At 38.5% G+C, this 27,130-nt stretch overlaps 1 protein-coding gene and 1 long non-coding RNA gene across 4 annotated transcripts in view; one reads left to right on the top strand and one right to left on the bottom strand.

Annotated features, from left to right (window-relative positions):
- The window catches only part of LOC105481526 (uncharacterized), a 203,165-nt gene that overhangs the window by 152,052 nt on the left and 23,983 nt on the right, over positions 1–27,130 (top strand). The window lies entirely within an intron of this gene.
- LOC105481525 (ankyrin repeat and EF-hand domain containing 1) lies at positions 3,639–26,953 on the bottom strand. Of its 3 annotated transcripts, XM_024792801.2 has the most exons (11): positions 26,651–26,953; positions 23,327–23,716; positions 18,552–18,751; positions 17,339–17,488; positions 16,187–16,310; positions 11,008–11,830; positions 9,305–9,531; positions 7,919–8,082; positions 6,607–6,744; positions 5,520–5,700; positions 3,639–4,006 (listed from the first exon to the last, which is right to left on the bottom strand). In XM_024792801.2, the coding sequence occupies exons 2-10, from the start codon at positions 23,670–23,672 to the stop codon at positions 5,542–5,544; spliced, it is 2,331 nt and encodes a 776-aa protein (XP_024648569.1). In that variant the 5' UTR covers positions 23,673–23,716; positions 26,651–26,953; the 3' UTR covers positions 3,639–4,006; positions 5,520–5,541. The 3 variants fall into 3 exon arrangements, with proteins under 3 accessions (XP_024648569.1, XP_011739465.1, XP_070935763.1); XM_011741163.3 differs by lacking the exon at positions 3,639–4,006 and having other exon boundaries at positions 4,462–5,700; positions 26,651–26,952; XM_071079662.1 differs by lacking the exons at positions 3,639–4,006; positions 23,327–23,716 and having other exon boundaries at positions 4,462–5,700; positions 26,651–26,950.

The following is a 27,130-nucleotide window of genomic DNA, read 5'->3' as shown; positions in this document are numbered from 1 at the left end:
TAAAAACAAACCATATATTGATCACCAACTAGGCATAGTCACAGACTGAGCACCCTTAAAGACGTTATTCCACTAGAGTCTCATAAGAGTTCATTGAGGGATATATTATTGTTATCCCTACTTTATAAATGATGAAATTGGGAGTCACGACCATTCGTAACTTGAACCATAGGGAAGCAGGCAGTAAATGCAGATTACTGACAATATGCAGATTCAAATCCAGGTCTGCTAATATAAAAGCGACAGTCTTACCCAGTTCACTGAAGTGTAAGTTTAAAGATAAGTGCGTGTGTCCCCTTTCCTGTGCTATGCACACAGTTACAGCTTCTGCATGCTTTCTAGCCAATAGTTCCACCATGACCTTTGCAGACTTGCCCTCGAGCACTGAAACAGCCTCCCCCCGTACACCCTCAAGCCTGCAGCTACTGGCTGATACAGGAACCCGGAAGCCCAGCTCCTTGCCTGTGTGCTACAGCTCCCCACAGGCTACTCAGAAGCTGTGGCTTCATCTGAAAGCGCACCCTTGTTTGTCTCCTTTCATTTCCCTGTCCTGTTTCATACCTCTCACACCACACTGCTCTCCCCTGGGAGCCCTTCCTTCACACATTATTTGCTCCTGAATTCTTGGCTCCGTGTCTTCTGAGAGAATCTTAATGCAATGCACAAAAAGGCATAAAGAGGCAAATACTAAGAAACTCACTTTGGTATTATGGACTTTGGTGTTAACTTGTGTTCTTTCTTTTTTTTAAAAAAATTGTTAATTCCAAAGTAATACGTGTACATTGAAAAAAAAAAACAAAACAGAAAATACAGGTAAGCCAAAATAAAACAATAAAAGTCAGATAACTCATAAAGACCCAGCAAAATTACTATTTATGTACATGTTGCACATTTGCAAGTCTGATATTATACTACTTATAATGTAGGTACTTTTCATGCAACATTTACAGTCTTTTTATGCCAGTAAGATTTACTCTACAAAATTTTCGTTACGCTCATATGGACTTCAGTACTATAACTTTGGGCAGCAGGTAGCGGGTGCAAGCTCCCTGTGATGCCGATGCTGCTGGCCCATGGACCACTCTTTGAATAGCACTGATGTTCTTATGGGCCATTGTTAGAACTGTGACTCTGCTATGTTTGGGTTTAGCATTAAACTCCAAATAAACTCAGTTAATTGTGTGACTGTTCCCCTCACACAATTCCCCTTTAAACATGTTGAGCCATTAAAATGAATACAAACACTCCGTATGTGGGGAAAGAGAGTTAATAGGACCTAACATTAATGCTTACTCTCAGTTTATATTTGCAAGTGGCTGAAGGCGATCCCAGGACACCACTATATATCAAACTGACATTTTAAAAATGTTGTACTCACTAGAGTGAAAACAGAAAGTTATCGCCTCTGAAAATCTGCAGTTGCAAATTCATTTTCCCTGTTCCTGAACAAAGCTAAAGGCGGGCATTTTCCCTCACATTCAAGAAATAAAGAGTCCTCTGATTGTTTTAGAAAACAAAATGTATTTTTATCAGGAGCCAACTTGAAGGGTTTTCCACTAGTTAAATCAGGGACAATTTGAGCATGAAAATTAATAATGAGAGTAAAGGATCACATAGGGGAGGATTAAATTTTCCTCTACCTTCTTAGGTTCAATGCCTGGAGCCTGTGAATTAAACTGACAAAAGGCATTTTAACAGGAGAAAAAAAGTTTGTGCATGCAAGGCATATACACTTGGGAGAACTCAGTGATGAGTAACTCAAAGGGATAGTTAAATTTGGTGGCTTATAATCATCTTGATACGCAAAGGGGAGAGGGAGAAGACATTTATGTAAGAACAATGACTTTTTAAAAAGATACATGAGTTTTCAGGTGAACAGGAGATAAAAAATTATGTGATAATGTTTATCTATGCAGGTATAAATGGTCCTTAAATTTCCTTCGGGGCCATAAAACACTTCTGGAGAAGGGATTTGGGGTAGGATTACTTGTGTTCTAGAAGTAGATCAAACCTGAAGAGGAATTTATGGCAGCCTTATTTCCTAGAAGTTACTGCTTGTAGTCAGATAAGCAAAGGTCTGAGAAGGCTTTTTTTTTTCCCCCTGCATATGGTATGTTAAATCTCAAATGTCTTTGGCTTGAAATAATCTTTATACCAACTCTGGAGTTCTGAGTTGGTCCCCACACATATATAATTCCCGTTAAATAAAAAAGGAATGCATGAGTCTATACCGATTTGAGTACATAAATTAATAAGGAAGAAAAGAAAGCTCTGGCCAACAGCAAAAGGCCAAGTAAGAAATGGAAAGAATGATAAAATGTAGAAGTTATTTTATGGCAACTGTCACTGTGATAATTATTTCAGGCAAGAATCATCCATGGACGCTAAAATTAGTAGGTGAAAGTGTGAAAGTAGAAGGAAATTTCCATAGTTTCAAAGTATCTATCCATCAGATATTCATTAAGTACAAGGAAAACTACTAGAGAGTTACTGGCACCAACTCTCCTTGAAGTCAAAAATCCATGTATAAGTTTTGCCTCCTCAAAAACTTAGATACTAATAGCTTACTACTGACCAAAAGCCTTACCCATAGCATAATCAGTCAACTAACATGTATTTTGTATGTTATAAAATACTGTATTCTTAAAATAAAGTAAGCATGAGAAAAGGCAACAATTGAACTCAACACAATAGCAACAGGAGGTGGCTATGAAATTATTACAGTTGTACAGTATGTACTACAGTTAATTTTATGCAGTTATGGCCGGGCGTGGTGGCTCAAGCCTGTAATCCTAGCACTTTGGGAGGCCGAGACGGGCGGATCACGAGGTCAGGAGATCGAGACCATCCTGGCTAACATGGTGAAACCCCGTCTCTACTAAAAAATACAAAAAACTAGCCGGGCGAGGTGGCGGGCGCCTGTAGTCCCAGCTACTCGGGAGGCTGAGACAGGAGAATGGCGTGAACCCGGGAGGCGGAGCTTGCAGTGAGCTGAGATCTGGCCACTGCACTCCAGCCTGGGCTACAGAGTGAGACTCCGTTTCAAAAAAAAAAAAAATTTTATGCAGTTATGATTTATTACTGCAACTTTACTTTTATTGACATTTCTCTCAACTGCAAATGCAGTTAAAGTTTACATCGTGTATCAACATCACGTGCCTCCTGATATGATGTACTGAGAAGGGTGCAATGATGTCTGCAGCACTGCTGCCCCAAAAGCATCACCTGAATCTATTCTTGAAGACATATAAGACAAACCAAAGTTGAGAGACATTTTACAAGATAACGGCCTTGTGTTCTTCTTATATACTGTCATAAACAAAGAAGTAAACAAACAAAAACAGGCTGTTCTAAACTAAAAGAGACCAAAGAGATGGGACAAGTGAACGTATTTCATTACCTGGGAGTGCAAAGGAAAGTATTGAGATAAATAGAAAAATCTGAATGAGGTCTATAGATGAAATAGTTCATTTAAGTGTTAATTTCCTTATTTTGCCAATGATAACATTGTTATGCAAAAGAACATCGTGATTTCAGGAAATACACAATGAAATATTTAAAACATCACGTCTTCAACTGACACACAAATACAAATATACATCATGCAAAGAACGTCATATCTTTATCATGTCTTCAACTGACACATAAATAGTTCGGGAAAAAAATGAAACATACACACACATGTATGTAGAGGGAGAAAGAGATAAAGCAAATGTGGTAAGTGGTTAATGTTTAGGTAATCTGGGTAAAGGGCATATAAGAATTCTTTGTCAATTATTGCAACTTTTCCATAAATATAAAATTATGTCAAAACAAAAAGAAAAGAGAGAACAAAAAACCAAACCAAAACCTTACAAAACAGACAAAATTTAGTTGTAACAGCAAATCTCTGGGCTCCAAATGACAACGCTTGTAAGCAACTCCTGTTCAGGTCTGTCTCCTTCAGAGGGGTGGGCCTGGTTACACGCTTCACTCTCTCTCTTCCCTTCTCCTCCCCGACTGGCTCCTGTGAAAGGTCCCTCTCCAAGGTTGGAAAGAGAGGGAGGAGGTTAGAAGAAAGGGGTTTAATCCATATGTGACTGACAGAGCTGTAATCTGGAGTTGGTGCCTTCTGGTAAGGCAGATTCTAAAGTGGTTTCTTTCTGTCAATGAGACATTGGATATTTTTGGAGCTCCTGTTCAGTACCCACTGCATTTCCTGGTGTGAATAATGCCTCAGCTAGCCTTTTACTCCAGAGTACACCTCCAGACATGGTCAGTTTTATGTCTCAACTTGGCTAGGTTATAGCACCCAGTAACTCAATCAAATACTAATCTTAGGTGTTGTGGTGAAGGAATTGTGTACATGCAAGCAACTTTTACAATTCGTTGACTTCATGTAAAGGAGATTGTCTTAGATAATCTAGGTGAAACTGATCCCATCAGTCACTTTAACAACAGTTGAAATTTTGACAATTGTAATCTGGTTAGGTAAATGGATGCCTTTTATTTTAGGAAAGACATACTGAAGTATTTAGGTATATGAACAAAACTGAGGTTTCCATGATGAAGAAGAAATTCCACTTGTGGACTTCAGGGACAGCTCCTGCATGTTTCAAGCCTGCACTTCCTGATAGCCTACCCTATAAATTTAGCACTTGACCATCTGGTGCCCAAAATTATGTAAACCAATTATTTGCAATAAATCTTATCTATCTATCTATCTATCTATCTATCTATCTATCTATCTATCTATCATCTATATATCTGTCTATCTGTCTTTCTAGCTAGCTAGCTACCTAGCTATCAGGTTGGAGCAAAAGTAATTGCAGTTTTTGCTGCAATTACAGGTCATGGCAAAAACCTCAATTACTTTTGCACCAACCGAATATCTATCTATTTAGGGCTAGGGCTATCTATCTAGGGTTAGGGTTTTTAACAGCTAGGGCTGTTAAAAGTGTATTCAACCCAAGGTGTCTAATGCACACAGTTTATAATGGCATGTGAGAAATAAGCTCCTTCCTTAAAAGATTAAATATTACTTCTTTTTCCAAAACCTAAATTGTTTTCATCAATTTCCACTAGAAAAGTATCTTCAATAAACAGGCTGAGTACAGTAGCTCATGCCTATAATCCCAGCACTTTGGATGGCCAAGTTGGGAGGATTGCTTGAACTCAAGAGTTCGAGACCAGCTGGGGCAATATAGTGAGACTCTGTCTCTATTTAATGAAAAAAAGAGACAATTAAAAAAATAATAAGCATGATGATGCAGACCTGGTAAATCTTTTGACAGCAATGTTTATAACCCACATGCCATGTACTTCACTACATTCATAAAGGGGCTTGGGGATTTATCCAGAATGACATACCATTCATTTCAAAATCACATACATCTTTTCTCTAGACAGCTCAGAATATTTATAGTTGTTAAAGCAAAACGAAACATTTGGTAAGAAGTTCTTGATGTATGGATCGCTTTGGCTTTGATGGAAATATCTACTTTCTCCAAAGATTGGTCCCTGGGCCTCAAAGCATTTACCCCAAGAAGTAACTGCTATAACTTAGGTCTTCAAGGCAGCTTCCAGTGCTCGAGCTTTCTCTGTGATGTTCTTCTGAAAAGGCATCATAAAATCTTCGAAGTCCACCTCATGCGTAAACCTCTCTCGCCGTAGTTCCCTCTTCCTGATCAGCTCTGCTGTTGTGGCTTCAGGACTCCAAATCTTAAAAAGAAAAATAGCCATGCCCAAGCAGGTATGAGTATGACAGCCAGTAAATATGCTAATATCCAGACAATTTTCAATACACAGTTTTAACTTAAAAGCTTGTTTATAGTTTTAACTTAAAACTATTAAATTTACTTTTAGATGTGTTTTAACTTCTCCCCCCGCCATATGACAGTAATGGTTACATGAGCATCACTGTTTTTGATGATGACTGTCTAGACAACTAATGTCGGAAATGTTCTTCAGTTACTTCTCTGGCCAGTTATTCTCAGACCAGCTGCTGTTCGTTTTTCAGGATGCCAAAACAGGGAAGCAAAGAAATTAGAAGATCATTGAGGTTTACTACTTATATGTCTCATGTAGAAGTCAAAATTATTTTTATAATAGAAGGCGAGGGGAGCTGCTTGCTCAGCCTGGTTGGACAGCCAATGGAAAGACAGCTCTTTTCTCCAAAATATGTCTCCACCTCTTCAGTTGCGGACATTTTCGGAAGCTACTGAATAAATCCAGTCTTGATTTATACAAAACTCCTGCATGAGCTGGTAGTAGTAAGTACAAAGAAGGGTTGGGTCTGAGAAGTACCAAAAAAAAAAAAAAAAGTATCCTTAGGAGTTAGAGATTAAACAGCTGCAGAACATGCCATTGATTCAGAAAGACTTCAACCTTTCAAGAAAAATGTAAATCTCAATACAGAAATAGTAATAGCAAGAGAACCAGATGCCGGGAGCTATTAGTTGGGCATACTGAGTTGAAAGTAGCAGAACCTGTCAAAAGAACATTCACAAATAGTAACTATGAAAGATAAACTGTGCAGATTTGTTTGAATATTCTACATAAAAAGCTTTTGAAAAAATGACATTATGAGCTTCTACCACGCTATGAAGATCTTTTCAAAGCACTTACCCTCCGTGGAATAAATGTGATATCCACTTTCTTAGTATAACCACTGGTAATCAATGAATTGAGATGAACCACATTATCCTTCCGTACTTTCTTTCCCTCTGATGTGGTTGGTACACCATAAATTGATGACAGTGGTTCCTGGAAACAAGGCCAAAAAAATTATAAATTGTAAAAATCTATATTGACTTTCTAACATTATTTGCTGTTTCATATCTTACTCTGAAGCCAGAAAAAAACCTAAAAATGCTACTGTGCAATTATAACTTGAGATAAAATAGTATATTATTATAACTTTGGGGATGGGGAGAGATAGTTTGCCTTGTTTAACTTTAATTAGAAGTATTGGTAGACGATCACATAAGTCTTCGAGATACCCATCCTTGATCTGTGGCCTACTAAAATGATAATGGAAGAATTTTAGTTGACTGATCCTCCTTCACCTTCTGCCATCCTAACGTCCTCCATGTTTATAACTCTGCTGTCTGTCTATAATCCCTTCATCCTATCTACTCCCTACCACCTACATTTCCCCAACCCTTTCCAATTTGATTACACTAAAACTTTTCCTTCTTGACTTTCATCTCTTGTCCTGTGTCTCCAGTAAATCTGCTTCCTTAAAAAAAGCTTCCAACCTAGAGACACACTTAGGGGTTTCCTGCTAATGGTAAAGTCTTGATGTCTCAGTAACTCATATGGGCAATAACTTCAACCTTCTGCTGCACTTTAGACGTTCCAAATCACTCCCAATTACCAGAAATGCTGAAAACCTTCTACAATCATTTTGTGGGATATTCTAGTGGCAATGGCTCCACATCCCAGAATTCAGTGGTATTCATTAAAATTCCTTGGTGGAGGTGGCAGGTGGGAGGAAGGGGATCTGATGGGCAATGAAAGGGGATATGGTGGCAATGAGACCAAAATGAAGAAAAATCATGCTTTACTTCATTCCTCATAACGGTTAGCCTCCTTCCCTATTTGGACCATCTCATCAAATCTGTATAATTCAGGACCAAATATATACAAATCCAATACCAGTTTTGCTTTTCTTTTTCAACATTCCAATTGTATTTGGCTGAACCCATTTGGTTTTTGTATGGATTTTCTTTGCAGTGAGTACTTTTTAGGCTCTTCAGTGATAATAATTTTATCATATATTTCTTTAAAAGTACTATATAATAATGGTATTGAAAGTATGCACTGCATATTATCTTGCCCATGTTGTATAACAGTATGTAAATAGTGCTTCTGCCTTCCCCAAAACAGATTTTTAAAGAGTTCCAGTTACTAATGGGTAGTCAACCTTTTTTCTTACCTCTTCTTTCTTAATTTCAGGGCCTTCAGTCTTCAGTATAGGAGGTGTCTTGCCTTTTAGTTTTTGATTTTCTGCTGGTTTTGGCAAGTTATCTAGCTTTTCTTTAATCATACCAATTATTCTATAATCAGCATATGCCTTTGCAACGTCCATGGCAGTATGCCCTGTTGAAACATAAACATAAATTCAGAGTGACTATAAACACATTAATGATTAACCATGTAGAAAAATATCTCAGCACATCAGCTCTAAGCCTGCCCTAATAAGGGTGATTCCTAAAGCAAGTTGTATATATACAAGGGAAGTTCACAGAGCTAGATCAGATATTCTCTATGGTGGTCCCAGCTTTAAAATCCCATGATTTGTAGTGCCATCTAAATACATAAAACTATTTTTTCCTTCGTTTTTTTTTTACTATGTTTCTTAAAGAGTGATAGGAAACATTATATTACATTTTAAATATCAAATTGATTGCTTTCTCCCCACATTGTGCAAATTTCCTTCTATGTGATAGATAATTTTACATTATCTTCCCCTTTCCTTGATGTAAGGAGGGAAATTCCAAAAGGTCTGGGGGCCACAGGTGCTCCAGGCAGATGGCTGGGCAATATGTTACCTACAATATCATCAGGCAAGACAGGTGCAGTAGTACCTGTGACTCAGAGGCAGCCTGAACCAACCAGAGGTACGATGCTCACTCAGTCAAAGGAAGTAGTGGCTTCCAAGGTAGGAAAATGATACTTCCAAACAAGGAGCTCAAATATATTCAAATGATTTTTTAATTTTTCCTGTATGGTATTTACGATACAAGGTAGGTCGTGTGTTTACTTCCTAGAGTCAGGGAAGCCTCAATTCAGGAATTACTTTGTCCAGCTTTAAGAGAAATCTAAAGTCTATAGAGTATGCAATTGTTAGTAATTAACAGCCATAACAGTGTAATAACTCAGTGTGTCATCTGCAAACTGGTGCAAGTCCACAAACTAATAGTTACTGATCCATAATGAAGTAACTACAGAAACTAAGTGTTTACAAATGTTTATAGCAACTTAATATAATTTTCTGTCATTAAAATTTAAATATTAAAAACAAAGGTTTGGCCTTCCATTTTTTTTTCATTTTATTTTTCTAATAAATCATTTTTATTATGTTTTACAAAAGTATTTCAGTCCATGAAAGATTGCAAACATAAAGAATTGGCCCTCCAACACCAATGAGTGGAGAAGCACTTGGTAGAAGACAAACTTCCATAACATTTAACTCAGGCTTGTGTTTGCACCAGGAACACAGTGGACAATGCAAGCCTACGAGAATAGAATCAGAAGGGGCTTAGGATCTAACATAAATTCTCCTTTTCTAACCCTAATCATCAATAAAATGAACACATACCTTTTCTATTTTCCAGCTGGAATTTAGCACCAATATCAAGTAGGTATTTTACAGTATCCAGTCTGCAGCTTTCAATGGCTCTATTTAAAGGAGTTGAGTTGTTGATTGAAACTGCGTCTATGAAAGCTCCAGATTCAACAAGAAGCTCAACAATGTCTTGTTGGCCTGCATGGCATGCAAAATGAAGTGGAGTCCACAGAAAATTATCTGTTGCATTAACATTAGCTCTGTAAAATAAGATAGATGAACAAGCTAAAAATACTGGTTTTCCAATGACTGGACACTAAAAATGCAAAATAAAATTTCATAGAGTTCTATCAAGTTGCTAAATTGTAAACTCTGTGCCATAATTTTCCTTCAAACCTCTTTGTTCTGCATTATTTGGCAGTCTTAACTTTCTTTGTGTATATCTACATTAAAAAGCACTTTTGATTCTAGGGATTACGATTTTGCAAAGGTTAAAATCAAGGAAAATTATAAAACTAGATCCAATGAAGATAAAAGCTGACAGGACATATAAAAGTTATATTATTTCATTTTGTGACTACTTTCTCTGCATGTAATACATTTTTAAATGAAACTTCATTATTAAAATTCTAAATGTTACCATGTATTATTTAAAATTTTAGTCCTTTTTAGAAATTCACTGTCCAGAAGTTCATATTCTCATTAGTTGCTCTCTTGGTAATATACAAATTTGAATCTTTCTTTAACATTAAAGTACTAATAAGATTAGTACTTTATTTCTCAAGTATGAAATTACTGTGTTAACAAGAGCTTTACATATTTGAACTCATTTAATCTTCAACTAATCTTGTGGCATGAGTTCCACTACAGTCTCATTACGTACATGATAGAACTGAGGCACAAAAATATTAAGAAACTCACCCAGGTTACACAACTATGGTAGAAGAAGGAATTAAACCTAAGTGACTGTTGTAGTCTAAAAAGTTACGTATTATAAAAATGTCATGATTTGATATTTTAAAGATATTTACATGACCAAGGAAAAGGCTGCCCCACACTGGAGGAGGGCAGCAGGTTTGGGGACCAAAACATGTTGTTATAGCCACCATTCCACTTGTTTGAAGTTGTTGAGATCCTCAAATAGAGGCAGATTAAAAAAGTGACTCTACACCATCTAGGTGAGACTGTGAGACAGGACTGAGCTGTGCTGCCACTGACAGAAGGCCAGTAACAATCAGAAGACTCTGTTTACCCCGAGTAAACACTTACTGGCCTTCACTTCGTGCATAATTGCTATTGGCAAAATATCTTTGTGCACACACAATCCTATGCTCCCATTATCCTGGCTTCCCATATAAAATCTATAGGCTTAATTAATCTATTACAGGCTTTAATAAAGGGGCTAGGAATCTAACATAAATCTAACATAAATTCTCCTTTTCTAACCCTAGCCGTCAATAATATGAACACATACCTTTTATAGGGCATTTTATAGACTTTAATAAAGCATATAATAAATCAGCATTTTAATAAAGCATTCCTTAATAACATTCTTTAATGAAGCCTATAATAATTTATTAAGTGTTAATAAAAGGTTTTTATACATTAAAGCCTTAACTTATTAGAGACTTTAATAAAGTAGCACTTTTCTATATTACAAAATTCTGTCGTCCCTTCACTTCCTTGAAATGTGAAGACTCATGAAAATTTAAGCCACACGCGACTGAGACACATACCCTTTTTCAAGAAGAAACTTGACCGCATCTATGTTCCCACTTGCACACGCCGTCATTAGCGGAGTTTTGTAATAATTATCCTTCATATCCACAGGTATTCCTGATTCAAAGGCCTTTTTCAGAGAAGCCAGATCCCCTGCTTTGGTGATAATATTAATGTTTGAAAATACTTTCTCTGAATCATCAATGTACCAAGCAGAGTCATCCTGAATAGGATGTTCTGGGGGATGATCTCTGTTAAACCGGCTGCTATCAGTGACATTCCTGTAGGTCTCAATCATGTAATACGGTGGCCCACCATCCTGCCGGCGTGGAAACACGTACTCAGGAATGACGCAAATTGGAAGGGGTAAGACAAATTTCCCTCTCTTTCCTTTTTTGCCCATCCCTTTTTTCTTTTTCTTAGGTCCATAAGATCCTAATACAAAAGACTTGTTTAAATATCTGGTTCCTTTAAAGAATTCATTAATATTGACCCCTCCTCCCCGAGTTTTCTCATGAAGTTGAGCGATGGCAGTCAGCTGTTCTGAGCTCGCATACTCTTGCCTTTCCTCCAACACCATCACGAAGTCATTCTTGCTGATGGTCCCATCACCCCTGTCTAAAACCGAAAAGGCTTCCCGGAGGAAAGCCTCACGTTCTACGGACCAATCGTGCAGTCTAAGGGCCCACAGTGGATTTGGATTTTTGGCTCCCGGCCTGGCTAGTCTATTGGCGATTCTCTCTGCTCGGCGTATTTCTTTGCTTGCTGCTTTGAAGCCGCCTTCCTTAGCCACAGCCCTGGGCGTTTTATGATCTAAATTCTTCCATTTCAGGTCACATCCTAAAACATAAAGCATCATAATTACGAATGGTGCCAAGGCATTTGCATGGCTAATAAGTGACATTCATCCAACTGTTCTCTTAATTTCTCATGATTAGTTAAAAAAAAAAAAAAGTGTCCCCAAATTATATGTATATAGAGATGTGCACATTTTGCTGTTATAATTACAAAATTGAGCTGTGATTTTTTTTTTTTTTTTCTGTGAGCATCACTTTGGTGAATTCTGAAGAAGATAAGTTTACAATTTACAATAGGATTAGAACATTGATCCCTAGAGATATTTGAAACACATACCATATTGGTACACTTGCTCAGGGGACTTCAGGCCAACAGGAAAAGAGCAAGGACACATTTGAATTTGGAAAGAAGCTGGATTCAAACAGCTTACCTAGGACCTTATGAACTCAGATCTGAACCTGAAAAGCAGCAGAATACCTGCTTCCTTTTGAATGATTTAAACTATAAATCTGTGTATAATCTTAAAGTATATTTTTTTCCGTATTCTTCATTAAATAATGTCATTTATAGTAATCTGCTGTTTTGTGGTATGGCCATGTGGACAACCTTCACAGAGGGAAATGTAATTTGTAATTAAATCTGAGGAGTTCAGCATTATATTTATGTGCAAGTTAGATATTAAAATTCATTTTCGGCCGGGCGTGGTGGCTCACGCCTGTAATCCCAGCACTTTGGGAGGCCGAGGTGGGCGGATCACAAGGTCAGGAGATCGAGACCATGGTGAAACCCCGTCTCTACTAAAAATAGAAAAAATTAGCCGGGCGCAGGGGCGGGCGCCTGTAGTCCCAGCTACTCGGGAGGCTGAGGCAGGAGAATGGCGTGAACCCGGGAGGCGGAGCTTGCAGTGAGCCGAGATTGCGCCACTGCACTCCAGCCTGGGCGACAGAGCGAGACTCCGTCTCAAAAAAAAAAAAAAATTAAAAAAATTAAAAATAAAATAAAATAAAATTCATTTTCCTTTTTGGTCCTTATTTAACAAAATGATGAGACCAACATTAGTTGTAAATATTCACCAAAGAAAGAAACTTTTCTGAACATGTTAGGGAATCCATTTAGTGCTACCAAAAAGACTGTGTTGTCTATAATAAGTGTATGTATAAGTAAGACTTTGAAGAAGCAGTCAGACAATGTTTTTCAAGATTAATACTTTCCTTAGTATTGTCAAAAATTAAAATTTTACACGATGGGTAAAAAAATAGAAACAATGAATAAGACCTACTATTTAATAGCACAACAGGGTGACTATAATCAATAATAATTGTACGTTTTTAAATAGCTAAAAGAGTGTAATTGGATTATTTGTAACACAAAGAATAAATGCTTGAGGGGATGCTTACCCCATTCTAGAGGATGTGATTATTAAGTATTGTATGCCTATATCAAAACATTTAACATACTCTACAAGTATATACACTTCTATCAAAAAAATAAAAATTAAAAAAAGGAAAATAAATCTATTTTACTACACACACACATAAATCTATTTTAATACACACACACACACTTTTTATACTAAGACTGGTAATTTTACCAGTAGTAGAAAAACTAAAAAAGGCTATTGGGATAATAAAGGTTCCACAATTTCTATATTGGATAGTTATAAGAACAGTGACTCTATAGTGTAATTCCATAGCATAGTAATTCCATAGTGCAATTCCATACTAATTCTGATATGCTGTTTTTATTTAGCTATTTATTTTGCTTACTCAGGGTGTCGGGGGGTTTTGATCCCACCTCTCAAGCCACTTCTTCTGTGTTCACCCAGCACTAAGGACCAAAGGATTTTCATCCTGCTTTAGCTTACCCTCTGCAGCTTCCAGCTTAATCCTAGTTAGAAACTTCCATGTGTATAAAAGACTCCAACACCCCACTTAAAAGAGCTAAAGGCAGTTTTCCTGTCCTTTTGACTTGGAGCTTTCTGTCTCCTCCTTTATGATTAGTAAATAAAGATCTGTTCATTCCCTGTGAGATTTATGCTCCTCTGTGGTAAAGATGTTCAACTTCCAGCTGGCTGGTGCTGCAGAATCAGGGAGTTGAGGGCCCAGGAAGAGGAGGAGGAGGACTCCCTGAGCTCCTTTCCTCTGCCCTTGGATGTGGCTCTCACATGCTTACAGGGAGTTGTCAATTGCCCCAGCAGGGGGAGGAGGGGGCGAAAGAGGACTATCATGAGGAAATGTGAGAAACGTATCCAGCCAGCACAAATGCTTTACAATTAAGTACAGAAGACACTAAACCCAGGGAGCTTATTCAGAAACAAGCATTTGATCGCTAAGGGTTTCTTGCTGCTCTGATTGCCTGAGATGTAAGATTCTAAAGGTGAAAATGTAACTGACAACACTTCTGCTGCGAAACTGGGTCACCCACATAGGATCTGGTGACGTGTTTATATTTCCGAACACACACAGAACTCAGAACATTTTCAAATATTAGCTTTAAAATAACCTTATGATTGATTCTTCTAGGAAAATGGATCTTTTCTGCATCACTGAATTAGGCCTTTTTGCATGACCCAGGCTCTGGTTCTTGGTTTCTCAACGTACTTTCTGTGACTTTATTCCAGGAATACATAAATGATAGAGTATGTGTGATATTTGTCCCAATAAGAAATAAGTCAACACATTAAAGTTAAAGAAATTTGTCTCAACCTGAGTGGATCTTTAGTTTTTAGAAATACCTAATGTTGGCCGGGCGTGGTGGCTCAAACCTGTAATCCTAGCACTTTGAGAGGCCGAGATGGGCGGATCACGAGGTCAGGAGATCGAGACCATCCTGGCTAACATGATGAAACCCCGTCTCTACTAAAAAATACAAAAAAACTAGCCGGGCGAGGTGGCGGGGGCCTGTAGTCCCAGCTACTCGAAAGGCTGAGGCAGGAGAATGGTGTGAACCCGGGAGGCGGAGCTTGCAGTGAGCCGAGATCCGGCCACTGCACTCCAGCCTGGGCGACAGAGCAAGACTCCGTCTTTAAAACAAAAATAATAATAATGCATAATGTTAAATCTGAAATGTCAGAATAAACTACTACTAGAGACAGATCTCTCAAACAATTAAGGCAGTTTGAGAGAACCAAAATTGCATTTGATATATTTTTTCCTCAATTGCTAAAAGGGTTTATCACACTGGGGACATAGGGAAAGTATACATTTATACAAGTAAAAATGGATAGTTATGCTATTATAGTTATGTGGGCATGTTAGTTTTATCTATAATTTTAGTGACTTCTAAAATTTTGTGTCTATATGGAAGACAGAAAAATAAAACACTTTCTTTGCTCTATTATAGAGTTATTGGACTTTAAGTTTTTGCCTCTATCTCATAAACTAGAAAAAATATATACAGTTCTGTAAAATGCAGTTCTAACAGAGTTAAAAAGCTTTTAATGTGCGTTTAATTAGTAAGTAATTAACAAAAATTAATTCATATCCTTAAATATAATTAACTAATATTTTCATTTTAAGAAACTCATTAAGCTATATATGATATAGTTCATATTTCTAAATTAGTATTTAAAAGCTACAGGAAAATCTAAAATTAAAAATTCTGCTTACATTTCAAATTTTCCACGAAAATTTTTATTTCATGTTTTTCCCCAAATTATTTTCCCCATAACTGCAAATTATCCAGAAAAATTATCTTTGCATTTGACACATGGAATATTTTTAAAAATAAACTAATTAAAAATTCAAATGAAAGCAAATGGTTTTCAGTGTGTGTCCTTTTTTAGACTGATGTTGGCATTTTTAAAATAAGAAACTTAATCAACTGTACGTTTTTTGTTGTTGTTTGTTTTTTGAGACACAGGCTGGAGTGCAGTGGCATGATCTTGGTTCACTACAATCTTTGCCTCCCAGGTTCAAGTGATTCTTGTGTCTCAGTCTCCCAAGTAACTGGGATTACAGGAGCCATCACCACGCCTGGCTAATTTTCTTTTCTCATTGTTAGTAGAGGTGGGGTTTTGCCTTGTTGACCAGGCTGGTCTTGAACTCCTGACCTCAAGTGATCCACCTGCCTCAGCCTCCCAAAGTGCTGGGATTACAGGCATGAGCCACCATATCCTGCCCTCAACCGTAAGTATTTTAATAATTAGCTGGTTCAGGAACAATCCCCTTTAGGTTTTTAACAATAAGTTAAAATTTTTGGAGAAACGGGTTTTCGTCATTAATACCAGATTCATGATTTAACAGAGAAATAATTTTCAATTTTCTTTCTACATATGAGTGAGGTTTTGCTATAGGAAAAAAATAAGCCACTGACAAGTGATAGGCCCAAATTCTCCGCTTATCTATGACCTGGGTAAATAAAAAATACGTTAAGCACAAAATTGCTAGACAATTTTACCTCGCTGAGCTATATATTTACAGCAATCTGCAAAACCACCCATGGCAGCGTAATGAAGTGGTGTGTTCCCACTTAAAGAAATCAGCCCCACGTCTCCATTGTAGGCAAAAAGAAGCTTCAATATCTGTAAAATAAATAGCGGATATTGTGGAGGAATAGGAATGTACATCTACTAACTAAAGACTGACAGCTAGACCGGCGCTATCCAGTACATTATCAATTAGCCACGTATGATTTTGAAAATCCAAATTGAAATGAACTAAACTGAATATATTTAAGTTTCATTTGTTTGTTTCACTAGCCACACTTAGAGTACTCAAAAGCCACGTGGCCATTGTGTTGTACTGTGTTGTATAGCACAAAAATAGAATATGTCCAGCAGCACCAAAAGTTCTATTAAATGGCGTTGATCTAGAACATAGAAAACTCTATACTTAGAGGGGGCACTACCATTTTTGTTAGTGTAGGTAATTTAAGAAAGTATCAGAGCATGGAAAACAGCATCCAGGAGGAAAATTCTTTACCAAATATGGTTTCTATCTTTGTGTATACTTTTATTGCAAGGAAAATAGTGATATAAATGAAGATAACTGTGTTAAAACTCAAAGAAAATTGAGTAAAGAAATTTCAGATGGAATTCAGAATTTTAAAAAATAGTCTTAATTTTTATTTTGTTTCTGCAATGTTACTGTATCAGTGAGATATTCTTTGCTGTATGTTTAGGTAATCAGAATACTTGAGTTTAAAATTCAGGTATATCATTATCTAATACACACAAACACCACGGAGATAAGAATATGAGGGCATTGTTCTCCCATAATTAGATCATCATAGTTTGAAGATTCTAGTATGTAATGAAGGCATAAAATACAGCAGTCCCAGCTGGCAGAAGTTTTAAATTGTTATCACCGAGTGTACAGAAAAATATTATGAATAACATTAAATAAGTAAATTAGCAAACACATAAAACTAAAGAGATAAAGGCCTTTAAAAATATAATTTTAGAATTATTTGGGGAAATCAAGATGAAAACAACATAGGTAACTCAGAAAAATGTCTGCCTTAGTGTAATCTATATGACATATAAAAAATTTGAGAAAAAGGACAGAAAAGTTTTAGCAACTAATTTTAAAGCAAAGAATAGATTATTACATCGAAAAAGCCTCCTTTAGCAGCAAAATGAGCAGCATGATGCCTGTCGTTGTCAAATGTATTCACTTCACCTCCTCTTTCCAGTATGCCTCGAACTAATTCCACTACCCCTTCTCTTGACGCTTCCATTAAAGCTGTGCGGCCTGTGGACTGGATATGAAATGGATGAGATGCTGTTTATGTCCATCATATTAAATAGCAGAATCAGTATAAATACAGCCTGAATCCATTTGACCTTAGCCTTACACTTACAAGTTTAGTTCTCTACATTTTTCTTAGTTTCATGTAACAAAGAGGAAAAATTAAGCAAGTACAATGGGTCAGTACCCAAAACGTAGAATTCTAAAATCAAAGTCAAGACCACACTGCATGCCCCTGTGAGAATATCATGCTAAAAATGTATTTCTTGCAAATAAAGCAGAATAAAAGGGGAGAAAAAGAGATAAAATATCAATACCTAATATAAAATTAGGTCATAGGTGTTTTCTAATGAGAAGAAAATCAATGTTTAGTGTCAAGAAAAGGCAATTACAAGAAAACTCGAAATTAGCCAAATAAGGAGAGCGAACAAAATTGATACAAGAAACCACAGAACTAGGCTGGGCGTGCCTGTAATCCCAGCGCTTTGGAATGCAGAGGCAGGCAGATCACTTGAGGCCAAGAATTCGAAATCAGGTTGGCCAACATGGTGAAACCCTGTCTCTACTAAAAATACAAAAAATAATTAGCAGGGCGTGGTCATGTGTACCTGTAATCCCAGCTACTCGGGAGGCTGAGGCAGGAGAATTGCTTGAACCTGGGAGGCAGAGGTTGCAGTGAGCCAGATTGGACCACTGCACTCCAACCTGGGCAACAGAGTAAGACCCTGTCTCCAAAAAAAAAAAAAAAAAGGAAAAGAAAAGAAACGGCAGAACTATATATTTTTTTCTAAGAAGATAAATCCTACTAGGCATCAGCAATGCATTTTTTACTATTTCCTATAATGGTACCTTGACATTATGCATAATAAATACCAAATTTCCAAACATAATTAGGAAACAGACTGCAGAATCACAGCAATATGAAGATAATAAAAGTATAGCATCTTCAAGTATTTTGAATCAAAATGAACAGTCTATCAGCTAACAGGATAATGTCATCATATTTAAATGCAAAGATTATACTATGCTGTAATTGAAACAAGAAATATTTGTAATCACAAGAATAGCCATACTGAGTTGATTGCATTGGGATTGGCTCCTTTTTCCAAAAATACCAGGCACACATCTTTAACATCATGTGCATCTTCACAAGCTCTAAGGAATATTGGCTTTCCTTCATAGGTAGAATTGTTGACATCTGCACCATGTTCAAGGGCAATCAGAGCACAGCGATAATGCCGCTTAGTTGGTAAAATGCAGTAAAACAAAACACCTGCAGAGAAATAAAATCCCCAGAGAGTATTTAATTAACATCTATACATATTTGACAGGAAGGAAAGTAAAATTATTAAAAATCATATTTAGCTAGTTAAAGGCATAGCTGTCTTGGTTTCCTCTCTGAAACCAACTAAAACACCAAGACAGAAAACAAAAAACAAAAAATCTTAATTCCTGACATAGTTAGCAAATTGTCACAACCACATGTGATAGGACCTGGCTTATGGAAGAATTGGAGTGCTGACAGGTGAACCCTGTTGACCCTGAGTATTTGGCATCTTGCAGTACGTACCCTGAGTGTCCCTTCTTGGAATGAGCAGGGCTATAGCTATGTGTGCCAAAGGGCTACTGGTAAGCCCCCAGGTCCCCTCTAAAACTGCAGAATGGCAAAAGAGATGGCACTGGGTGATGAAATGTGTAGACTGACCATGTTTGTAAGAAGCAGGCTGTCGGTATAGCAGTAAAGAGATGAAAAATTAGATGGCAAGTGGCTCTGCCATTTTAGCAAATCATTTTGTTCTATTGGAGAAAGGAAAATGCGAAATCCCTACACCCAGGACCTGTAACATACAGGCTCTCAATATAATCCATGTCAAAAGCATACTGCACATCAGGGTTACTGTTATACACCCAGGGCAGAGTGTTGCTAAGAAAGTCCTAGGTAAATAACAATCAAACTCCAAACTGACTTTGTAATGGGTTCATTCCAAAAAGGGATTTCATTCAAAGAATAATCAAAAAAGAAACTACTATGCAACCTATTAAAAAAAATACTGCAAGGAAAAAAGAACCTGATAACGAAAGCCAAGCAAAAAGGGTACATACTAGAAAAGATATATCAGGAAAAATTACTAATTCATTTCCATGATAGCAAAAAAACTAAATATAACTTGTTCTAAAATAAAAGTGCAAAGAGAGACCTGAATCGTAAGATTAAAAGGGTACGTTGGGTCTCAGGAAAAGTTGATTAACAACAGTCAACAAGGTATGCCTAGGTAAAGCTAGGCAAAGAAAGTGTCTCATGAGAATCCAGGCAAAAATTCAACTAATCTATAAAGGAGAAAAGTCCAGCTGCCCTCAAAAACTTATCACAACAACATTCAATGCTGCAGTATAATTAAAGGATCTCTACACTATACCTTGGGATAAAAACCAGGGAACTTTCATACCCAATCAAGACTTTGTTCATATAAAAGCAACAGACATGTATAGTCTTAAGGATATAAGTAGTCAGGGACATAAGCCCAAAGAAGTGACTTAAACTACTTGATGGCAAAAGTGAGCTTTCCAACAGATCAATAGAGAATATGTGACTAAAAGAACAGTTATAAATACTGGATCTCTTTAGCCGCAGAACCAAAGCTAAGTCACCTTAGGAATTTTAGATAGAGAAAAATATACTGCAATTCATAATAATGTAAAAATAATATAATTTATCAAAAATTTGGAGGGAAGGGAAGGAAGGAGAAATAGTATAAGTATTTGATCTTCTCATCGTTTAGGGCTAAGACTGAGATATTGTTTAAAGCAGGTAAGGAGATAAAGTAAAAGGTACTTATTATTTAAAAGGAAATCATTGAAAGAACTAAGTAATTATAATTGACTATAAAATTGAGTGGTAGAAGGGAAGTAGCAGAAGAGGAAGGGTTATTGTACTAACCTTATCTAATTTGTACTATTGTACTAATCTTACTAATCAGAGTAAAGAATCAGTGAATACTGTTTAAGATGCTAACTCAATAAACAGGTTTAAGGATATATGAAGTATCAAGTTAACCGTTAAAATAACTAAAAACAGCCCATCAGTTTTAGAAAATACACTTATAAGCATATAAAGAAAAACACGCATATACAGCAAAGTAAAACAAATATATGGACCATATGTGACAATACTTTCACATATTTTTATATATTAGATATATTTTGCCTTCACAATATAAAATAAATGATGTTTCTGAAGCCAAACCTATGGTAAATCTAGATGACTATAAATTGGATAAATTCTACCATTAAAATAAAAAATAAAATGTATATGAAAATCAGAACCTAAATATATTTTATATAAACCGATGTACCTAAAATAGGGTTACTCAGAACAGTTTAAAAAAAAAAAAAAAAGAAAAGATGGTCAAGGATATTATTGAAAAGAGAAAGTCAAAGACAGAGCAAGACATAGAAGGTAAGAACAGACCAAAACAACAACAGCAACAACAAAACAACCTAAGCATAATACCCGAGGCGGCTGAATTCATTACAAAAGGCCCAGAGCCACTTATGAAATGAACATTTCATAATAATGGCATGTACAACACACAGTTGAACTGTATCTGGGCTGACTCTTTAAGCCACAAAGAACATGAATCAGCATTCCTAAACTGAAGGGAAAATAAGTTTGAAAAATATTGTACCTTATCATAGAACTGGCAGACTGCATTGAGGACTGAGGACACATTCCTATACATGAGAAAACCAGTGGAATGGGAATGGGTGCTATAAGGAACTATTATAGCTTAACTTTTAAGGAGAATAATTCCACACTGTAATTAATTCCCTAAGACAACATACAAGAAAGAATGTGTTGGCGTAGAGCTTTACCTTCTCCATATTCTGTAAAATTGTTCAAAGAGAAAGTGCAGCTTAGGCCTAGGGCATGTCTCACATCCTAAAGACCCGCTTAGCCATTGAAATGTTTAGTTATCCTTTAGAAATGATGTATAGTGAGTCAAACATGAGTCACTGGAAAATAGGACGTCAATGATAGAGAGGGTACTGGAGAATAAGCAAAGCAGTTTGGCCACTGGCAGCCAAACTGAGGGATGTGCAAGGTGAGTGAGGCTTGTTGATGTGGGGAAGAGACAATATACTCTGTACAATGGGCAGTACCTTGGGTCACGCAGAGTGAGGGCTGCAGGCAGTCATCCTAACAAGCTTATGTGTGAAACAAGATTTTACATTTGTTTCCTTTTATAGTTTCAGTTCTGCTCATGAGATTTGTTTCCCTTAGCCATATGCCTGTTGCATTTGCCGCAAGTATTTACTCGACCTTGTTTCCAATTTTACCTTGATTTTTTCAAAAAAATGTACACTTGGCTGGGCGCAGTGGCTCACGCCTGTAATCCCGGCATTTTGGGAGGCCGAGGCGGGCAGATCACGAGGTCAGGAGATCAAGACCATCCTGGCTAACACGGTGAAACCCCATCTCTACTGAAAATACAAAAAAATTAGCTGGGCATGGTGACAGGCGCCTGTAGTCCCAGCTACTCGGGAGGCTGAGGCAGGAGAATGGTGGGAACCTGGGAGGCGGAGCTTGCAGTGAGCCAAGATCATGCCACTGCACTCCAGCCTGGGCAACAGAGCAAGACTCTGTCTCGAAATAAATAAATAAATAAATAAATAACACTTTTACATTGTTATGCTACAGAATTTCTTTTTTCTTTGTGATTTATATATCTGTTTCAAACTCAGTAAGTTAAACTTTTCTCTATTGTAGTGTTTCCCAAAGGTTAGTCCACAAACCTCCAGGCATATAAGATGCCATTAAAAATATATATATATTTTGTGGTCAAATAAATATGGAAAATGTCACCATTTTTCAGCCAATAATGAGAAAGATACATGTCTAAAATGTGTCTCTAATGAATGCAACCGTGAAACCAATTTTGCCTGTAGTACTTCTCAACATCCTGGCAATTCAGTGGTCCACGGAACACCCTCTGTAGAATGGCATTCTATAGAGCTTTGAGAGGATACTGTTTTTTCAGGATTTACCATTTCAAAACACATTTGGCCCCTGAATGCATCTGAAGTTTATTTTGTTACATGGTACAATTAAATATGTAATTATCCCTTTTCTTTGTCCTCTTTTCTTCTAAGCAAGTAATCATATCAAACACCAAGTCTGGAGAGAGCTAGAAAAGTAGATTTTGCTCTTGTCAGTAAATATTCACATTATAAAATGAGATTCATTTCTGCACTGCAGGGCTGATGTTAATGACTTTGTATTTGTAGCGACTCAGGACAACTGCTTAAACCTACCAGTTTACATTGAGCTTATCGGTAATTATCTCAGTTATTTTTATGAGGCTGTGTCAATTCTTGCCTGAGCCTTAAGTTATTTGGGCAAGAAGTTCTCAGACCATTGTCTTGAGATGATGGGATTAAAGGTGTGGAAGTGCAGCTCTTTCACCAGAATAATTGTTTGAAGTTTGAAGTTTTATTTCCAAATAAATTTTTAAACGATCCTAGAAAGTTGGAGTTTATGCCAGAATTGATTTTAGTCCTTTCAAGTTTCCAAGTGCAAGTCCTTCTTACATCAGACTTGCTATGGAGGGGGTCAAAATCCTTTTGGAGTCCTAGGTGTAGTACTGCCCTAAATTCTAAAATGTAAAAAAAGAATAAGAAATGCTCTATGAGGAGACAGTAGGTTTAGGTATAGGGGTGAGAATTTAGCCTTTCCCTTAAAACCATAAGTAATTCACTTCTAAAGTTGGAAAACAAAAAGAGTCCATGTTATTGCTTGCTGGCTACAAAGTGAGTTGCAATCTGCTGGGGAGGATGTTGGGATTTTTACCTTTTCCTTCATTATCAACTATAGTCATATCAGCCTTTGCCTTTGCTAATATTTCCATTGACAATTCATGGCCCAGTTCTGCAGCCCTCATTGTAGGAGTACAGCCCATTCGGTCTTGCACATCAGGGTGAGCACCAAGGTCAAGGAGAAAGCTGACCATATCAATATCATTGGAAACTGAGGCTAAGTGCAAAGCACTAAGTCCATTAATTGGGTCTGTATAATTGATGAGTTCAGGGTATCCAAGCTTGGTCAGCTTCTCTATCTGCTTCTTGTCTTTGTTCCGCACACATTGAAGGACTTTGTAGATCTGTAAGTTCTCGAGTCTCTTATCTACTAAAGCCATGCTTGACCAGCTCCTTGAAAATGCTTTCTGGACCAAGAGTAAAACTGAAGCAACAAAAAAGAAAAATAACCCAAAGTTAATTTTATCATCTTCATTTTGATTAAATAACAATATTTCGGACCTTCCTTAAGAACAGAGATTGTTTTTTATGAAATGTTCAGAAAATAGGATTTACACATAAATACCAAAAATATTCAGTGGGCATAAAGTTAAAACAGTTCAAAACAAATCTTCCATCATAATTAAAAATAGTTTGCCAGGTGGTTTTCTTATTATCCATTTAACCTTCCCTCCTCACCACACTTGCCCATTTTACCATGAAGAAGCTGAGGTTAACTAAATTGCCATGGTAAGGGTTCGAGTTCCCACCATCTAGCTACATGGTTTCATACCAGCACAATATAGACATCATACAGGTTTTAATAGTTTTCAGGCGTTATAAAAACATACTTTTGAGGTGTTCTTTATACACAGAAATCTACTGGGCTCTGTAACATATCAAAGATGTGATGAGTGATTCCTATGTCATCTTAGGTGGAAAAGATGTAGTTAAATGGCCGCAAGGCAACTGCAAATCTTCATAAACAATCCCCCTGTTAAATTGTGACGGGCATTCTAGTATGTAATTTTACCTCCCTGCATGGAGGTAAAATAATCTTTTGGATTGAGTAGCAGGCCATGCTAGGTATGCCCAGTTGGTTTTCTTTCTTCATTTCTTATGAAAAAAGAATCCCATTATCACATAGGGAATCCTATCCGGGTTGCTTGGATGGGGCTGTCCCTTCTGTTCCCTGCCAGAGGAAAGGGTCTGTGGCCTAGGCTTGGCCCATTTGAGGGAACCGTCCCTTTCTGGGTACACTGAAGCGCAAACATACGTGCATAAAAGACATCAACCAATCAGCAGCCCATCATCCAGAACTATGAGGGAAGACTACTCTGCTGAAGTTGTTAAGCAGTATGGTGTGGGGCTGGGGTTGCAGGTCGCTCTCTTAGGTGCCACAGAGAGAGTCCATGCTTGGAAGATGGAAAGAGACTGAGACTGATGGCATGAGTTGCAACATGGATTCCATGGTGCCAGAAACCATCTACCACTTTATGTGTAAATATATCGTCTACCCCCACGACCTTATTTTGGCATAAGCTAGTTAGCTGGGTTTCCAAAATTTGCAATGAAAAGATTCCAGCTTACTACAAAAGCTGAAACTATGCACCATTTTTCTCCATCACAAGCCTGCTCCCTCACCTACATTCTCTATGGCAGTCAGCTCTCTCCTTTAAACGTGTCTCTCTAGGCACCGCAACATCCCCATTGCCTGCTTCCATCTAACACCACTGCCCACTCCTTCTCAGTCTCCTTTGCTGACTCCTGTTTCAAGAAGGCTATGTTGGGTGCCCAGGGCTAGGTCCTCAAGACTCTTTTCTGACCTCACACACTTCCCTGGTGTCTCGTCCTATCCCATGACCCTCGACCCTCAGCCCAACTGGCGCACTGTCACCCAGGCTGGAGTGTAGTGGCGTGATCTCAGCTCACTGCAACCTCTGCCTCCCGGGTTCAGGCGATTCTCCTGCCTCAGCCTCCCGAGTAGCTGGGATTACAGGTGCCCACCACCACGCCTGGCTAATTTTTGTATTTTTAGTAGGCACACAGTTTCACCATGTTGGCCAGGCTGGTCTCGAACTCCTGACCTCAGGTAATCCACCCGCCTCTGCCTTCCAAAGTGTTGGGACGACAGGTGTGAGCCACCGGGCCAGGCCTCCTTTGCCTTTTAATCTGTTTATAACATGTGGTGGACTAGGGAACCAACTGAGGCTGCCTCAGAGTCATCCACTTGGACTTTGCTGCACGGCTTGGTGACATTCACCTCAGCTGCTATTTATGGCTTGTTTTATTATTTTCAGTCATATTCCGATTAGGTGCAGTGTCATCATACTGCATATGTATATGTGTCATCTACGGAGTAGGGTGAGATGCTCCTACACAGGTAATGATTGGACTGAATCAATGCCCCTTGATTTGTGAAAATAGGGACTTCCAATCAGGGACTTCAACGTTGCCGCTGTTAGCATTCATCCCTAATGGAGAATTAATTAGCAGCTACAATGATGAATTCAATAGGTTCCATGGGTCAGTTTCCTGTGGACTGCCTCCCTCCCAGCTAAAGCCCCAAAGTGCTAGGGGAGAGGGCAGCATCCTGTGTAATGTACTTTACAATCAACTGCTAAGACTGACCAAGAGCTCACCCCACTGGAGGAAATCACACAAGTGTAGCCCTTGGGTCCTACGTTATAAATTGAGCAGCATATAGGATCCTCCACATATAAGCACACCTGCACTTTTCGCCAGCACGACCCTGGGCCACCTTAGACACATCTTACCATCTACCAAGGTAGTGGAATAGAGCAGAATGTCTTGACTTGAGGTCCATGTTCGGGGTCTGAATACTCGGAAATTACCCGAAAATCTGTGGGAATGTGCGTGTGTTCAGGTCATCTAATTCTCAAAGGGGGCTATGCGACAAGGGAGGATCATTAGAAAGAGGAATGGATGAAGACAAGCTTGGTACCGTGGAGAGAGTGTAGGGGTTGAGGTGGGGAAATCTGTTGTGATCCTCCCTTCCCTGTATCATTATTCACACAAACTAGTTGGATAAATATGGACAGGCTACCTACCTAGTTTGTACCTCAGTTCCTGAATCTGTGAACTGGGAATAGCAATGGTGCCCACTTTATGGGGTTGTGTGAAAAGGAAATGATATATAATCTTTGTAAAATATTTAGCAAAGTCCTTCAATGTAGGCTCCTTATGAATACAACAAACTTTTGTGGGTTTCAGCTCACCCACAGTGTAAGCGATAGTTTACATGTTGGGGGTTCTCTACTGTGCTTTCCACTTTTTAGTTCCCAGAAAAATCTGGAGAAGAGAGGAGTGGAGCGGGTAGAGATGTACTGTCAAAGCAAAGGCCAGGTGTCACGCTCACCTCTTAGTCGTCCGGGCGATCAGAAGCCAGGGATCTCTGGGCACCTATGCGCCTGGGCCTGCTGGGGCGACTGGGGAGCCTCCTGCTCTCTTCCTCTGATGGTCAGCGCTGGTCCAGCCGCGACCTTGGGCTCCCGGAGCCGGCGGAGGCGCCCAGGCGTGAATTGTGTCCCTTTGGTTAAGGCTGGAGAGCTGGCGCGCGGGACAGCAGGACTGGGTGTGTATGTCCATGGGCCCCGGGTCCCCACAGGGCGAGCGCGCGAGCAGGTGAGCGCAGGGGACGGGGTGGGAGCCGCAGGGACAGGGCTGATTGTGAGCTTCGGCCACGCACGGGGCGGCTGCCAGGGCAACCACAGCGTGCGCGGTGGGGCGGGGCTCGCCTTCGCCTCCGCCTCCGCCACCGCCTCCGCCTCCGCCTCCGCCCCCGCCTCCGCCACCGCCTCCGCCCCCGCCTCCGCCACCGCCTCCGCCCCCGCCACCG

This window comes from Macaca nemestrina, chromosome 15 (assembly GCF_043159975.1).
Source record: "Macaca nemestrina isolate mMacNem1 chromosome 15, mMacNem.hap1, whole genome shotgun sequence".
Classification (NCBI taxonomy): Eukaryota; Metazoa; Chordata; class Mammalia; order Primates; family Cercopithecidae; genus Macaca; species Macaca nemestrina.
The sequence above is the reverse complement of the archived record's forward strand: the minus strand, read 5'-3'. Positions and strand labels throughout refer to the sequence as shown.

Coding starts and splice junctions, on each gene's coding strand:
- LOC105481525 (XM_024792801.2), bottom strand. CDS start 23,672: ATGGCTTTAGTAGATAAGAGACTCGAGAACTTACAGATCTACAAAGTC. Junction 18,752..23,326: donor AGTTGATAATGAAGGAAAAG/GTAAAAATCCCA, acceptor ATTTCTCTGCAG/GTGTTTTGTTTTACTGCATT. Junction 6,745..7,918: donor CTGAAATTAAGAAAGAAGAG/GTAAGAAAAAAG, acceptor CCTTGTTTCCAG/GAACCACTGTCATCAATTTA.